This window comes from Lepus europaeus, chromosome 18, assembly GCF_033115175.1.
Source record: "Lepus europaeus isolate LE1 chromosome 18, mLepTim1.pri, whole genome shotgun sequence".
NCBI lineage: Eukaryota > Metazoa > Chordata > Mammalia > Lagomorpha > Leporidae > Lepus > Lepus europaeus.
The window spans coordinates 19,505,022-19,520,682 of NC_084844.1; the positions used below are offsets into that span (position 1 = coordinate 19,505,022).

The following is a 15,661-nucleotide window of genomic DNA, read 5'->3' on the forward strand; positions in this document are numbered from 1 at the left end:
TGGAAGCGGAGTGCTTCCTAAGTGCTGGCGATTATTGCTCCTCTGGGCACGCACGCCAGCCCGCCTGCCCCCAGGGCGAGCACACGTTCAAGTGCGCACTCCCACGGGCACGCAGATGCAGAGCCGAGTGCGGACGCCAGCCCGAGGGCCCCGCGGCGTCCCGGACCCCGAGTCAGCGCAGGGCCCCGCGAGGAAGTCGCCCCGGCCTCGGCTTCCCTCCGTTTCTCTCAATTCCTTATGAATGAACTCCGGCCGCGAAGAGTTTATTTTTTTATGAATGGGAGCCCAAGCCGTGAATGAAGCCGCGAGCCAGCCCCTACATTCTGATTGGTCCGCGGGGCTGGGAAACTCCGCCTTCCGGATCGGCCTGACGAGTCTCCGGATTGGCGGGCGTGCCCGGCCCAGGGGTTTCATTCACAAAAGTCAATGAAACAAAGGGAACGGGTGGGGGGAGCGAGAGCCCAGGACGAGGCGAAGGAAATGCACCAATCAGCTGCTCCCCAGGGCTCACAACTGTGTGCGGCTCCCGGAAAACAAGCGGGTGCGCGGGGGACCCGGGGCCCGGGCCGCCTCGCTCCGGCCTAGCCCGGTGCCCCTCGGAGCGGCCTGGGGACATGCTCCGGACCCCCCGCAGCTCCAGCACCGACGCCCCGGCCTCAGGTGAGGCTGCCGGAGGGGGAGGGAGGGAGCGTGTCTGTGCTTCCCCGCCTCGCCTCCGACACATCCCTCTCTCTTCTCACCGCCCGCCTCCGCAGATTCCAGGGCGGGAGGTGGGAGGCACTGGGATTCCGGGCCGGAGGGGGCGCCGGAGTTGCGGGCGTGCGAATGGTGCGCGCCGGGCCCGCTCCTGGGCGCGCGAGGGCACACACACACACACACACACAGTCTCTCTCTCTCTCTCACTCTCGTCTTATGTAACCGAGCCCGGGCAGAGCAGGGCTGCAGACAGCTGAAACAGCGAGCCTGGCTTTGGGGAGCAGGTGGGACCTGCCTTTGGCGGGAGGGGAGTAGTGGCGGCGCACGGCCCGGCTGGCGGAAACCTCCCCATCGCGCCAGTGACTCGGAGAAGTTGCGCGGTCCGACCTGAAGCCTCGGGGCTACCCCTCCCCGCCGCCCCTCCCGGGACCGTGAGCGAACGCTACCCCCCCCCCCCCAGGTCTCTGCCCCCGCGCGGGGCCCCGGCCGCGCGGCCGGAGGGAGCGGCCGGATGGAGCGGAGGATGAAAGGCGGATACTTGGACCAGCAAGTGCCCTACACCTTGTGCAGCGTGAGCGCCGCGCCGGCTCCACGCCCGCCCCCGCCCTGCACCCCGCCCCTGCTCACCCCACCGCACCGGAGCCCTCCCCCCGCCCCTGCGCTCCCAGCGGGGTCCTGGGCGGCCAGGCCCCTGAGTCACCCCGGAACCCCGACCCCGCTCCCCTGGCTGGGCTCCTCAGGGTGACTTCGGGGCATTCTCCCCCCTCCCACCTCGCAGAAATCGCCCGGAAATGGGAGCTTGCGAGAAGCGCTGATGGTCCCGCAGGGAAAGCTCATGGACCCGGGCTCCCTGCCGCCCCCCGACTCCGAAGGTAAAGAGCCAGGGAGACAGACTGACTCCGCCCCGCCATATGCACGTCCCAAGGGCAGGTCCTGGAACCCCACTCGGTCCCCAAAAGATTCCGTCTCCGGGGGACTCAGGTCATTCTTGGCCCCTGCTCCCAAGTGGTTAGGTCACCTCGGCTAGCTGGGGCTGCCTTCTCACCACTGCCTCCGCCTCACCTCCGATTCCATAATTCACCCCTCAGATCTCTTCCAGGATCTAAGTCACTTCCAGGAGACGTGGCTTGCTGAAGGTGAGTAGTTTGGTGACCGTTTCTGTTACGGGGAGGGGGTTCCCAGCCCTGGCTGTCCTGCCTAGCCCAATTCCTCCGCCCTCTACCCCATCTCAAGGCGTTCTCCAGGGCCCCCTCTCGTCCAGCCACTGCGCTCTCCTCAGTGCCCAGTGTGGACGCTTAAATTGATATTTATTTTCTCTGCCCTGAGCTGGGCTTGTGTAACCAGGCCTGGGGATGAATCAGACCATTGTGTGGGGTATTTGCTTATTTGAATGGAACTTGGCCCCAGGCCCATTTTCCTGGTTGAAATTTTCATTTGCAAAGTTTGTTTGGCAGGAGCCTACGAGCCAGCGGAGCTACTTTTGGGGGTGATTGGGGGGCAGTGAGGGACAGGGTGATAAGAAGCAGCAGCAGTTAACTTGTTACCTAGCTTCAGGAGTGGCCCAAACCTGCTTCTTATCCAGCCCCGACAACTTACAGTCCTGGCCCAAAGAACAACAAAAGTTTCCAGCCATTCTTCTCAGCTGTGCTTTGGCGGAGAAGGCCGGGGCTACCCCAGCAAATAGCCCTGATTGTAATTCTAATGGCTACTTGGTCTCCCTCCTCCATCACTCCGCCTCCAGGCAAAGTCCCCTTCCTGTGTGCTGGGGAGTGCGCAGCGAACAGGCAGGGATGGGGTCTGTGGCTGGGCCCCCCAGGGTGGGGAAGTGTGCTGGGGTCTCCTTATCTTCTTGGATAAGTCTTGGTGGAGCCTGGAGGTGTCCCTGGTGGGGCTTCAGGTGGGAGGTGGAATGGTGGTTTAGACCTCGAAGTCTCAGGGGAAGGGTTTGCCCTCCCTTCGTAGGACCCCTTTATTTTAACAATCTAAAAACCTAGAAGCCAAACCCACTTTCTGAGGATTTTTCTGTTCCTTAGGATCTCCCATCCCTCTGCCCTGGGTGTCGCTCTTTGGTAATTATTTTGAGCTCAAACGCAACCCCTTCAAAACCTTCCACAGAAGCTTGGGGTAGAAGGAAAAGACCCTGACCAGATTCCTTGGAGTGTGCTTAGATCTGTGTTGACCACTGTGGTAGCCCCAAAATAGAGATGTTCAGAGTGATGACCTAGCTCAGAGCCAAGCACTCCAGACATCTTGTGGAATGAACGGCTGAGCCGCTCCGGGCATGCTGGCCAGCTCTGGGGTCTGGGATATTAACTGTGCATGCTGCAGGTATGTGCCCTGTCCCGGGTTACAGGCAGGGCTTTGCAGGGTCTGCCCGTCCTCCCGTGGTTCCGGAGCTGGACTGGAGCTGATGGCAGAGGTGTCGGTTTCCAGGGGCTTCCTCTCCCTATGCCTGATTTCTGCCTGGCTCGCCAGGCTCCTTTCTTTCTCTGTCAGCTGAGGGTCCCCGTAGTGGGCAGCTCACGAGGCTGTGAGCAAAGGGTGGGTTCAGGGGTTGGCATTTTGGCAGCTGCTGGTCCATTTGTGCCTGGTTTGGGGATGGGAAGGGGAGGAGAATGTTCTCATCTCTCAACCTTGGAAACCCCACCCCTTGGCAGTGTGTCTAGAGCTGGTACGTGTGTCTGTCTGCATGTGTGCGTGTGTGACATGCTGCTGCCCCGGGAGTCACTGTACATTTAAATCCAGTGGGTGGGGAGGTGCGGGTGGGGATTGCGAGGCGGAGGGGGGCTGGGATCGCCTTGGTTCCTTCTCCTCCCTTCTGAGGGAGCAGCTCGGTTCCCAGCTGGCAATGGATGGCCAGGCCTGAGGGGGGGATGCTGAGGCCATTGGCTCCTTCTCTCTGCGGAGACAGATGCAGCTGCCGGGGCCCTGTCCCCCTGCACCAGCCCAGCACCACCCCAGCCTCCTCTCCTGCCTCTTCCCACCAGGTCAGTGACCCCTGCAGCTGCAGGGGGAGATGGGGGGACAGGGAGGGACTGGCTCCTCTGGAAACTAGCCAGCGGTTGGGGCACAGAGTGGCCCGAGTCCAACCCACCTCTCCCGGCTTGATTTCTTCGTAAAGCCCCAATCTGGAGAGAGGCAGCGGGTCCCTTGGCGTGGGTGGGGCTGTGAAGGATTCAGAGATGCCCAGGTGGCGCCGGGCAGGGCAGGTACAGGGGGATGAGGATGTGGCTGCAGGATCCATGTCGGGTGTCTGCGCGGTGCAGGGGTGCGGGGGGAGTGTGAGCAGGGCTCTGCAGAGGCAGCTCAGATATCTTTGGGGCCAGGGGTTTCTCTAGATGGGTAGAAGGGTGTGTCTGATGTGGGGGCACCTGGGATCTGTTGCGACGCTGGAGAGAGGATCAAGCTGAGCCTGTATGTGTCTGGTGATGGTGACAGATGTGCTGGTTCTGGTCCAGGGTTCCTTTCTGGGCTTGGGAGGAGCCTTCAGGAACCCCTGGGGACAATGTCTTTGTGGTCTGATTCTGGGCCAGGTGTGTCTCTGTAGGAGGCTGGGGTCTGTGGATTCCCAGAAGTGCTACGGATATGCTGGAAGGGTCCTTGCTCCCTGAGGTGTGTGTAAAATTGGTGGGGATGTGCTGTACGCAGAGGCATTAGGATTTTTCTAGAAAGAGAACAATCAATGGCTTCCATTACGTTCTCAAAGGAATGGATCTGTGCTCACAAGAGCCCCTCCTCCCCAGCCCTCTGCCAGCAGCTCCAGTGCCCTTGCCCTTGCCCCCCCACCATGCCAAAATCTGTAGGTCTGAAAAGAGAGCCTGTGCATGAAGGCATACATGGAGGACATGTCTCACGCGTGCCGCTGTGTTGCTGGGAGAGTCCAGCGCAAGGAATCAGGTGTGCGAGTCTGTGTGTGCGTGCTGCTGCCTGCAGGATTCTGTGGGGAGGGGTGGGACAGGGTTAATCCGCTTCCCAGTCTGTGTTAGCTCCCAAGCCCCCTTCTCCATCTCTCTGTCCCCTCCCCTTCCAGAAGGCTCCTGGAGGAAAATGTCCCCTGCACAGAGAAAGAACTGTGCAGAGCCCCCACCAGGGTTGGGGTGGGGTCCGGGGAGAGCTCAGGCCCCCGGTGGTGACACAGTGGAGCAGAAACGCTGGACATTGCCTCCACCCCTCCTCCTCACCCTGGACCCTGGAAGAGCGTGATGGGACATGGGTGGTGGGAGTGGCCTCTGGGGCTTGGCTGTCATGCCCTCCCAATTCTGGGGCCCAGCTCAGCAAGCCTCCCAAGCCCCTCCTTTTCTTTTACTGCTCCCCTGTTATAAGGAGAGGGTCCCTAACATCTCTCTGGGCTCCATGCTGGCTTAACACATTTCCCAGCACCACTCCTTCATCATCAGCCATGTCCCCAGGCAGGTCAGCTCTCCTTTAGGGCCAGGATGGAGCTGGGGGCAGACGCTGGCACATGAGCTGGGCAGCCCAGACTCGGCCAATCAGCAAACAGAGTGCTGTACACTCAAGACCAAACATGGTAATTAAAACCTCTCCTGCTCTCCAGGAACGCGGGGCCTCCGTATTCCTCTTCCTGTCTCTATCCTTGTCGGTGGTCTCTGGGCAGCCACAAGATGGCCAGCGTTTGGAGGAGGAGCCGAGCAGGGGCTGGGGTTTGCTTTTGGCACTGGGAAGAAGGTGTCCCCACTTCTGGATGTGAACTGGATGCCAGGGGAGGCCTCCTCTGGGACTCTCGGGGAGAGGATTCTGGTCAAACCTCGAAGCTTGAGGCAGGAAGAAAGGCAAGATGACCCCTTGGGCCCTCTGCTCTCCAGGCCAGTGACGCCAGCAGGAGACACCCCCAGCCCATTACCTCAATGGAAACTGGCAGCTAACGAGGCCCCAGGAGGGGGCCGGAGTGCGTCAGTCACCCCCACGTTCTGCACCAGCCACCCTAGGGACCCTCCTTGTCTCGGTCGCAGGGAGGGGCATGTCTTTTACCCTGCCCTCCTCACCCCCTTGACTGGGGTGGAGGGCACAGGCAGGCAGGGATGAGCCTGGGCCTTGCACCCCTGGGCAGCTGGAAAGATCTTGCATCCTGGCGTTATGCAGCACCTCCTAAAGTTGCCAGTGATCAAAATGCACAACCTTGAGAATCAGCGTTTATAACAACGCCCAGGTGCTTCTGAAGGCAGGACAGTGTGGGAACGGCTGCCTCTGCGCCTTAGTGCGACTCCTGAGAAAATGTGTGTGGCTGTGTGTTTTTGTTTTTGCCAAGGAATGTCAGCGTGCCGCGGGTTTCTGGGTCACATTAGACGTGCGTCCTGTTGCTTTGTCATAAATTCAAGCTGCAGGTGGCTCCTGATTCTTAAACTCCCTCACCCCAGGGTCTCCGTGAAATCTGCTACCTCAAAGCCCTTAGCACCCCTGCTACATCAAACGAGTTGGTGAAGGCTCCTGCCCAGCCACTGACACAACCTAAGACATCGCTGTAGGATGAGCTTTCCAGAGAGGACCTGCCCCTGGTGCTGCGGGCTTGGCTAGGATCGCCTCGGTCCTTCCTGCCAGCCAGAGGACAAGGGGTCACTGTGTGCTTATTCACGTAGTAAACAAATAATGCATTGACCGTGCACTTGGAGTCAGACCCTGTGCTGGGTGCTGGGGGTCAGATGAATTAGATCAGGTGCTTGCCTGCACCAAGCTTAACCTTCTGGTAGAGCATAACCACCTAAACATAAATCGCTACGTTCAGGTGGCAATATCTGCTAGGGCAAAAATAAGACAAACACCATCGAGAGCCGGGAGGGACCTCTGGCTTGGGTGGGAAGATCTCCCAAGAGGAGGCCAAGGGCAAGAGTTTGGGTTTCACGCTTAGAGAGGGAGAGAGAGGATTTGCAGAAAGGTCACTGGCAGTTGTGTAGAGAACCTGCCATCTGCGGCCGCACCACCCAGAATGCACCTCTCCTCTGATCTAAGCGGCGTCGGGCCTGGTTAGGACCTGGGGCGGGGAGAGGAGAATGGAAGCAGGGAGTCCTGACGGTGGCAGGCTGTGGCTGAAATCCAAGTGAGAAACAGTGCAGCCCTGGCTGAGGGGGCCTTGGAAGACAGCGGCTGCGAGATGTTCCCTGCCGCATTGTCCATCCCGAGAGCAGTCTGCAGCTTCCACTGCCTCATCTTAGGGACGCCTCCTTCCTGGGCTCTCTGCCCTTCTCCTTCCTGCTGTTATCTCTTGTGTCTTAGGAGAGGGGCGAGAGTAGGCAGAGAGTCCGGGATCCGGGGAGGTACCCAGCTAAATGCCCCCCTGGGGAGACCGGACAAGAACTGGAACTCAATCCAGTTACCCAGGTTAGAGGTCATGACTGAGCTGCTTTGAATGAGTGGTCCTGACCTGACGCCAACCCAGCTCCACCCACCTGGGCCCCGGGGAGTGCTCCTACCCTGGCTGCCCGCCGGCGGGGTGCACGTCCTCGGCCTCTCCCTCTCCCACTGTCCTCCTCGCACCCCTGTTGGTCCCCCCTCTTTACTCCACTCCATTTCAGCAAAGTCACCTGGGCAGGGGTTGAAATGCAGATTCCTGCCCCCCTCCCCGCTACACCCCCAAGATTCACAGTTTTCCCAGGTGATTCTAAGTCCGTGAGAACCCACTTGTTGCCCAGCCCAGCTATGACTCTGCCATGGGCACTTCCCAGTAGCTTTGTCCACAGCGCGCAGGGCGGGACCGTCTCCTGAAACATGGCGGGAATAAAGACAGAGCACCTGGGGCCGGGGAATCTGCTCAGACAGGTTCCAGGGAGGCACGGGCTTCCCTCCAGGGTTTTAGCGGATCCCAGAGAAGGAGGCTGTGGATTCTTCCGGGCTGGTGCTGACCTGCAGGGCTGTGCTAATGGTATCTCCCAGTGGCTGCACCAGGGTCCCCAGCCCACGCTCACCTCTGACCTCTCTCTGCAGCTCAGGTACCAGACAGTGATGAACAGTTCGTTCCTGATTTCCATTCAGAAAACTGTGAGTAGAGGGAAGGGGGCCAGGTGTGTGTGTGGGGGGGGGTGGTAAGAGGTGGGGTGGGGGTGGGGGAAGGCAGAGGGCGAGTCCCAGAGACAGAGGATCACAGGAGACAGCTTGGTCTTCGCTAAAGGAAAGAGAGACGATCAGGGCTCCCCAGGCAGTAACAGAGAGGAAGACCGTGGTTCAAATCTGGGGCTGGCCCTGTCCCAGCTGTGTGGCCTTGGGGCAGACACTGTCTCTCTGATCCTCCATTTCCGTGTACCCGCAGTGAGGGGCTGGGGCCAGTTCTAATGTTCTAAGTTACTTTCATGCCATTGGTCAGGATGTCGCCCCCAAGGAGGTATTGGCATCTAGTGGGCAGAGGCTGGAGTGCTGCTAAAAACATCCTACAGTACTCAAGACAGCTCCCCATGATCAAAAACAAACCAAAAAGCCATGGCCTGGCCCGAGGATCCATAGTGCCACTGTTGAGAAACCCAGCTTTACGTTGCTCTCGGCACCTGATATGGAATGAAACAGGATGCAGATAATCAGGTAGCAGCTAACAGTGCTTGCCTGGGTGCAGGGCACTCACCTGGACTGCGCTCAGGCAGACTCGCACTCGCCCCCGCGCGGAGCCGCACGGCAGGGGCCCCAGGAAAGGCCAGTGTTCTTCAGGGATAATTAGGAGCATGTGTATAACGTTATGCAGCTGCCAGTCAAGTGGGCGGATGTCCAACCTGAACCAGCAAAAGGAAGATTCTTTATAGCCCCGAATGAATAAGAAAACATCTCCTTGCCTTGGAATTTTCCAGGGCATGCAGGCGAACCAGAGGCCCCAGACTGGGGGTGCCGAGGACGCCCCCACTCCTGGCCAGAGGTGTTTTCCTGGGGCTGAGGTTGCACTGAATGCTGAGCTTTAGACAGCTTCCTTGGTTATCACTGGGCGTTAGCCTGGTGTATCACACTAGACACAAGGTAGACAGCTAGGATGCTCTTAAAGTGCTGTCTATGGATCCCGGAAAACAGAGACCAGAGAAGGAAGGAGGCTGGACCAGTCACCAGGCCGGTCCTCGAAGAGCAGAAGGTGCTAGAATCTCTGCTGCTTCTTGGGTGACACATTCTGGCTTTGCTCTGCCCCCGTCCCAACCCCCACAGTAGCTTTCCACAGCCCCACCACCAGGATCAAGAAGGAGCCCCAGAGCCCCCGCACAGACCCGGCCCTGTCCTGCAGCAGGAAGCCGCCACTCCCCTACCACCATGGCGAGCAGTGCCTTTACTCCAGGTGAGCACCAGCCGGCCCCCGGGGAGGGAGGGAGGGGAGGGAGGCCGCGCATGAGCAGAGGCAGCGCCTCAGATGCAAGTCAGAGTGCCGAAAGGTTCCCTGGCTCCTGCCAAGGGGGCCCAGCTAAGGATTTCCACTAAGGAGCAGCATGGAAGAGACAGCAGAGGGCCCCAGGGATGTGAGTTAAGACTGGCGCAGGCTCTGCTTCCGCTGAGAGGCCCCTGTCTCACCCAAGCCAGCTGCTCTGGGCTGGGAGAGATGTTCTCAAGATCAGGGTCAGGACTGAGGCAAGCAGAGAAAGGTGGCACCCGCGACACAGTCTGCGGCTCCTGCCCTTCCCTTCCCAGCCCCCTCGGCCCTGCCGTCCCCTGAAACCCCTGCGGCCTCACCCTGGAGATGAAGAGCTCAAAGATCCTTGCTCAGCTTCTCTGCCCCCTCACCCCCATCTCCCCCTCAACTCCAGTGCCTATGACCCCCCCAGACAAATCGCCATCAAGTCTCCCGCCCCCGGTGCCCCTGGACAGTCGCCCCTGCAGCCCTTTCCCCGGGCGGAACAGCGGAGTTTCCTGAGAGCCTCCGGCGCCTCTCAGCCCCACCCCAGCCATGGGTACCTCGGGGAGCACAGGTAAGGAGACAAGACACCCACTGCTCCTATGGGTCCAGGTCTCACCAGTTTCTCCTCAATCCCTAAGGGTTTCCCAAACAGGTGTGGAGGGGGGTAGGGAGGAAGCGTATGGAAACACCCCCCCACACCTGAGCCCACCTGGTAAGTCTGGGAGTGGCAGACTAGAGGAGGGCTTAATTTAGGCTTCTGTTCTCTTCCTTCAAGCACACCCAGCTCCGTCTTCCAGCAGCCCCTGGACATGTGCCACTCCTTCACATCTTCTCAGGGTGGGGGTCGGGAGACCCTCCCAGCCCCCTACCAACACCAGCTGTCGGAGCCCTGCCCACCCTACCCCCAGCAGAGCTTCAAGCAGGAATACCATGACCCCCTGTATGAACAGGCGGGCCAGCCAGCTGTGAGCCAGGGCGGGGTCAGCGGGCACAGGTACCCAGGGGCGGGGGTAGTGATCAAACAGGAACAGACGGACTTCGCCTACGACTCAGGTAAGGGACTGTCCTGGGGAGGGCGCAGAGGGTGTGTGGGATTGCCAGGTGGGGGAGGTCCGTAATCACAGGAGTAGTTCAGTGAAGCCCAGGATGTCTCTCCAGGAGTTCTTCAGGTTCCCATCTGTTTATCAGTTCATACATCCAAGCTCCCCATCCATTCGCCTTTCTTTCCTAAGGAACTGTCATGTTTCAATTAGCGAATTTAGACTTAGATTAGACGATAAGGGGCATGCAGACTCTTAGACTTGTGACTTAGCAGGAAAGGTATGGCATCTGTGTTAAATAAACAGGCAGTTGGGGGTTGGATGCCCTACTAAGACCCAAGACTAGCATGTGTCACTGGCCCCCAGCTCCAGGGACTTGAATAAAGAGAAGCATAAGCTTGAAACAAGCCAGGCTCCTACTTCCCAGTTGGCTCGCAGGGTTAATGTGTGGTTTTCCCCATCCTGTGTGATGGATGGCCTAGCGCCCCATGTGCGACTGCTTCAGCTTCTCATTCCACCTGGCTGTTACCAGAAGCTGGCTGGCCTCAGCCACATTCATAAACAGCAGCCAGGGAGGGCCTTTCTGAATTAGGAAAGGCCCAAAAAACAAACCCTGCCTTGTTTTAGTACTTCCTGGCTTCTGTTACATTGCTACCAGCCCCAAACTGCGGGTACCTGCAAGTTTGCTTCAATAAATAAATGTAGAGGTTTGAGTAGGCTCAGAGCTGGCTAGAGCTCGAGGGTTTCTCATTTTCTGGTGCCCACTGTCTTTCAGGGGCAGAGGAATGAAGTCCAAGTGTAAACCTTAAGCATGCCCTGAAACAGGGCGGGGATAAGCCATTGCCTGGCCAGGCGGTGAGGTGCAGCAGGGAGGAGGGAGATGCTCTTGCCGCTGACCTTCAAAGGCTATAGACCGGAGGGGATCGTGTTACATGCCCTTGAACTCCTGCCCCTCCCCCCAGCTTCCCTGAATAAAGTCAGGAATTCCATTCACAAAATGGAGGCATGAATGAACCCATCCTCCCGCCTCCTCCCGGAGGTGTCAGGTTTCACAGTCTCATTCATAGGTGGGAGTGGAGGGGGGCGGGCAGGAAGGGGTTGGAACTTGAACGGGTGGCTTCACACTGGGCGGGGTGGGGGGGGTGGGGGTTAGGGAGTTTTCTGTCCTGTGGAATGGACTGAAATGGAGTGGAATGTGCCCTGCTGTTAGACCTGGGAGAGCACGGCTCAGTGCTCACTGCCTCCTTCCCAGATGCGAGCTAGAGCTCCGGCTCCCTCAGTGTCTGTCTCTTTTCCTCTCTGGAGCGTGTGTGTGCGCGCGCACACACACACACAGGCATAGGGCCAGGAACCTGACCTGCTGACCGGACGTTTGCCCCTTCCGAGGGAGCCTTAGGCATGGACACCGGACCCTTTCCCCGGAGGTTCATCTCTCACACCGCCCCCCTCCCAACTCACAGGAAACAGCTGCTCCCTGGAATCCCGGGCCCTGGGGAGGAACAGCTTGCCCAGCCCCAGCTGCCGCCATCCATGCCCTCTGGCCCAGCCCTGGAGCTGAGGGGCACAAGCCTCATGCCCCCTGGGGTGAACTTCCCCTGGGATTTGGTGGTGGGCAGGCGACTGGGACAAGAAAAGTCACCGGAAAGCAGGCTGGCAGGAAGAATTCCTTGAATGTGTGGAGGACATCCTCCTCCCCTCCCCCTGCCCTGCCCAGCCACCTGAAACCGCACCCTTTCCTCCCTGCAGATGTCCCTGGGTGTGCCTCCATGTACCTCCACAGTGAGGGCTTCTCCGGGCCCTCCCCAGGTGATGGGGCCATGGGTAAGGCAGCCCTCTGTTTCCCATACAAGCCCTCCAAGCTGGAGGAGGGAGCCCTGCCTGGGGGAGGGTCTCGCTAGCCAGGAGTCCCTATGGACCTTCTGGGGTTTCACCAGTGAACCCACAGATCTGAGAGACCCCCAACTTCCTCCACAAGGCTATGGCTATGAGAAACCTCTGCGACCATTTCCAGATGATGTCTGCGTTGTCCCTGAGAAATTTGAAGGTCAGAGAAGTGGCTGTTGCTGGAGGGTGGGACACATGGTGCAGGGTCTGGGGCACCAAAGGTGGGGAGACCCCCCCCAACTCCTCACCTCCTATTTTGTGTTCCCCAGGAGACATGAAGCAGGAAGGGGTTGGCGCATTCCGAGAGGGGCCACCCTACCAGCGGCGGGGTGCTTTGCAGCTGTGGCAGTTTCTGGTGGCCCTGCTGGACGATCCAACCAATGCCCATTTCATTGCCTGGACGGGCCGGGGGATGGAGTTCAAGCTCATTGAGCCTGAGGAGGTGAGTCCCCAGACATCCCCAACCCTTTGTCAACAGCTCTGAGGCTTGGAGAGGAGAGACCTGGGAAGCGGTAGCACCTGCCTTCCTCACCATCTTTGCTTGACTTGACCTGGATTCTCGCCGCCCCTGAGTGTGGGCTGCTGCCTGGCTGCAGGGCTGGCTTAGCCTTGCAAAAAGAATCTCAGATTCATCCCCCCCCGCACCTTTTTTCCTTCTGTCCCCAGGTTGCCAGACTCTGGGGCATCCAGAAGAACCGACCGGCCATGAACTATGATAAGCTGAGCCGCTCACTCCGATACTATTATGAGAAAGGCATCATGCAAAAGGTCAGGGCTGAGGGTCAGGAGCAAGAGGAGGGGTGCGGGGCAGTGCCTGGGGAGCTCGGTGGTCAGGAACGTGCAGGAAAAGCAAAGGAGCCAAAGGGGGCGAGAAGCTGCAGACAATCCCAAGGTTTCCCTTTCCCCAAAAAAGTGCCAAACAGTAACAGAAAGGCCTAAACAAACCATGGAGAGATTGAGACGAGGGGGTAAGGACTGGGAAGGAAGCTGGCTGCTTAAGAGAGCCAGCGAAGGAGGTAAGTGTGCCCCACGTCTTCCTGAACCAGGAGAGGGGCTGCAGCCCCCAGCTTACAGCAGGTGGGGGTGGTGACAACTGGGCTGAGCCAGCCCCTCTCTCCTCGCAGGTGGCTGGCGAGCGGTACGTGTACAAGTTCGTGTGTGAGCCGGAGGCCCTCTTCTCACTGGCCTTCCCGGACAATCAGCGTCCCGCTCTTAAGGCTGAGTTTGACCGGCCAGTCAGTGAGGAGGACACAGTCCCGTTGTCCCACCTGGACGAGAGCCCCGCCTACCTCCCAGAGCTGGCCGGCCCTGCCCAGCCCTTTGGCCCCAAGGGTGGCTACTCTTACTAGCGGCCAGCGGCTTCTCCCCTGCTGTGGATGGGTGCTGCTCTGTGTACATAAGGCTGAACGTGCTGTCAGGGAAAACCCTCGCTCTGACACCCACAGATGTCTCCGAGGCAGATCTCACTGTCCTGTCAGTCAACCCGGCCCAGACTCTCAACTGCCCACCAGTCTTTGGGAAGGAAGCAAGTCTGCAGGTGCAATCCTCCGCTGGGGCTTTTACTTCTGCTCCGAGGAGTTCGGCCCAGCCTCCTCCTAGGGCCTGCTTAGCGGCCCAAGCCCTGCTCCCTTTCCCCCACCAGAGAACAAGCCTTTGTTCTGTCTTGGGGGCAGAGGGAGCTTCCCAACTCCTATCTTGGCAGGGGGACGAGGGGGCTCATTGAGCTCTGCAGGTCTCCTGCCATGGGGAGATCCAAGCCTGGACTCGACTCCGCCCCAAGCCAGGCCTGGGGGGCCCTGATCGTCAGTTCTTGGTGCTCTGTGTTTCCAGAGGCAGGGGGAGGGTGGAAGAAACCTTGGATGGAGGGGTGCAGGGTGGAGGAAAGGAGGGAGGAAAAGGGCTCCTGCCCCAAGGAGCCCTTTTCCTAGGCTCAAGCCTGGGATTTCACCTCCACCCCAGCCACATCTGCCAGCTCTTAATAAAGGCCCCTGCTTCTCCTATGAGTTCTCCAGTGTCCTCCTTGCTGCCATGGGAGGGTCCTGGGGGTAAAGAGCCCCAGAATTTGGGGCCTGGCCTTGACAATTCTCACATGGATTTGGGGAAAGGCAGTTCAGGGAAGGCATGTGGTATAGTAGCTAAACATGCTGGTTGCGCTGCCCACATCCAACCCTGGAGTAGCTGCGTGCAATTTCCTGCTGATGTAGACACCTGGAGGCAGCAGGTGGGGCTTGAATGGTCGGGTTCCTGCCACCCACATGAGACCTGGATTGAGTTCTGTCTCCCCCCTTTGGCCCGGCTTTGGCCCCAGCCATTGCAGGCATTTGGGGAGTGAACCAGTGGATTGGCAAACTTTGTGTCTTCCAAATTTTTTTGTCTTCCAAGTTTTTTTTTTTTTTTTAATTGGGCTTAATGATACCTGGTCGTCCCTCTCCCAGAATTACTGTGTGAAGACCCAGAAGGAATGGACAAAGTGTACCCTGCAATCTGGACAGGGCCTCTGGCTACCCTCAGCATGGTTCCGGCAGCCCCCTGCAGGCCCCCGGGGATGGGCAGGTGAGCCCCTGAGCTGTAAGGCCCCCTTTCCTGGGGCTTCCTCGAGCAGGGCCTGTGATCACAGCTACTCCCGAGGGAGCTGTGTACTCCAGCCACGGGTTCTCCCTCCTCCCCCAACTCCCATGGCTATTTTTGCTGCAGTTGGGAGTGAGTGAGTTTGCAGAAGGGGCCAAAGGAGGCACCCTGACTGGGTGGGTGGCCTAGAACAGGCCACGGCAGGGAAGGAGGTAGGAGGCCGCAGGTTGTCCTCGTCCCAATCTGAGCAAGTAGGTAGCAAAGGCAAAGATGAAAAAGTGACCGTTACACAGCAGTGTGACTGCGGAGAGGACACGGTGGCTGAGGAGGGGAGGCAGAGTGGGGGTTCCAGAGCCAGCCCCTGGGTAGGCAGCTTCCTGGGCGACAGGCTCAGGTCAGTACACGTGCCGTCCTGCTCAATCAGAACCACAGCTGTGCCGAGGCTGTTCCAACTGAAATGGCTCCTGCCAGCAGCCTCTGACCTGCACGCACCTCCGACGACTGCCACCCTCGCAACTGAAGGGACAACCTTGTCTATACCAAGTTTTATGGTAACAAAACTTCACATGTGCCAGCTTACAATGTCAAGCAAGACACAGAACATCAACGTTAAGAAACAAGTTTTTAAAAGGTATATAATTTAGTTCCACATTGATGTCAGGCTGTTATGGTGGGAAGGAGGTACAAAACTCAGGTGAAGGGGTGGGTGTTTGGAGAGACCCTAACCCCATACTGGAGTGCCTGACTTAACTCCTGGCTACTCTGCTTGCCACTCAGTTTCCTGCTAATGTGCACACCGGGTGGGCAGCAGGTGAGGTTTGAACACAAGTCAGTCCCTGCCACCCACTGGAAAAATCTAGATGGAGTTCTGGGATCCAGGCTTTGGCCTGGCCCCGCCCTGGCTATGGTGGGCATTTAGGGAGTAAACCAGCAGATGTAAGATCTCTCGTGTGTCTGCCTTGCAATTAAGATGAAAATAAGTCAATACAAGCCCTGAGCGCCAAGTACACCAACTGGAGGGGTGTAGATGAGAAGCAGCATCCAGGGAAAGAATGAGCCGGTCGCCCTCTGCCCTCTGCGCGGTCACTAATGAGCCGCTCCTGGCGGCTTTGTTCAGGTCCTCAGACTTGGAGGGCGCTGCTTCAGGGAGACAGCCGCGGCGAGC

The 15,661-nt window shown here is 58.9% G+C and overlaps 1 protein-coding gene across 5 annotated transcripts; it reads left to right on the forward strand.

Moving 5' to 3' along the window:
* Positions 1–596: 596 nt before the first annotated feature.
* ETV4 (ETS variant transcription factor 4) lies at positions 597–13,909 on the forward strand. 5 transcript variants are annotated; one of them, XM_062174890.1, is made up of 13 exons: positions 597–660; positions 1,157–1,267; positions 1,475–1,568; positions 1,785–1,832; positions 7,633–7,686; positions 8,824–8,950; positions 9,414–9,575; positions 9,780–10,057; positions 11,791–11,850; positions 12,020–12,088; positions 12,198–12,370; positions 12,595–12,696; positions 13,053–13,909. In XM_062174890.1, the coding sequence occupies exons 2-13, from the start codon at positions 1,208–1,210 to the stop codon at positions 13,275–13,277; spliced, it is 1,452 nt and encodes a 483-aa protein (XP_062030874.1). In that variant the 5' UTR covers positions 597–660; positions 1,157–1,207; the 3' UTR covers positions 13,278–13,909. The 5 variants fall into 5 exon arrangements, with proteins under 5 accessions (XP_062030874.1, XP_062030873.1, XP_062030872.1 ...); XM_062174889.1 differs by having other exon boundaries at positions 8,827–8,950; positions 11,791–11,865; XM_062174888.1 differs by having other exon boundaries at positions 598–660; positions 11,791–11,865.
* Positions 13,910–15,661: the final 1,752 nt, after the last annotated feature.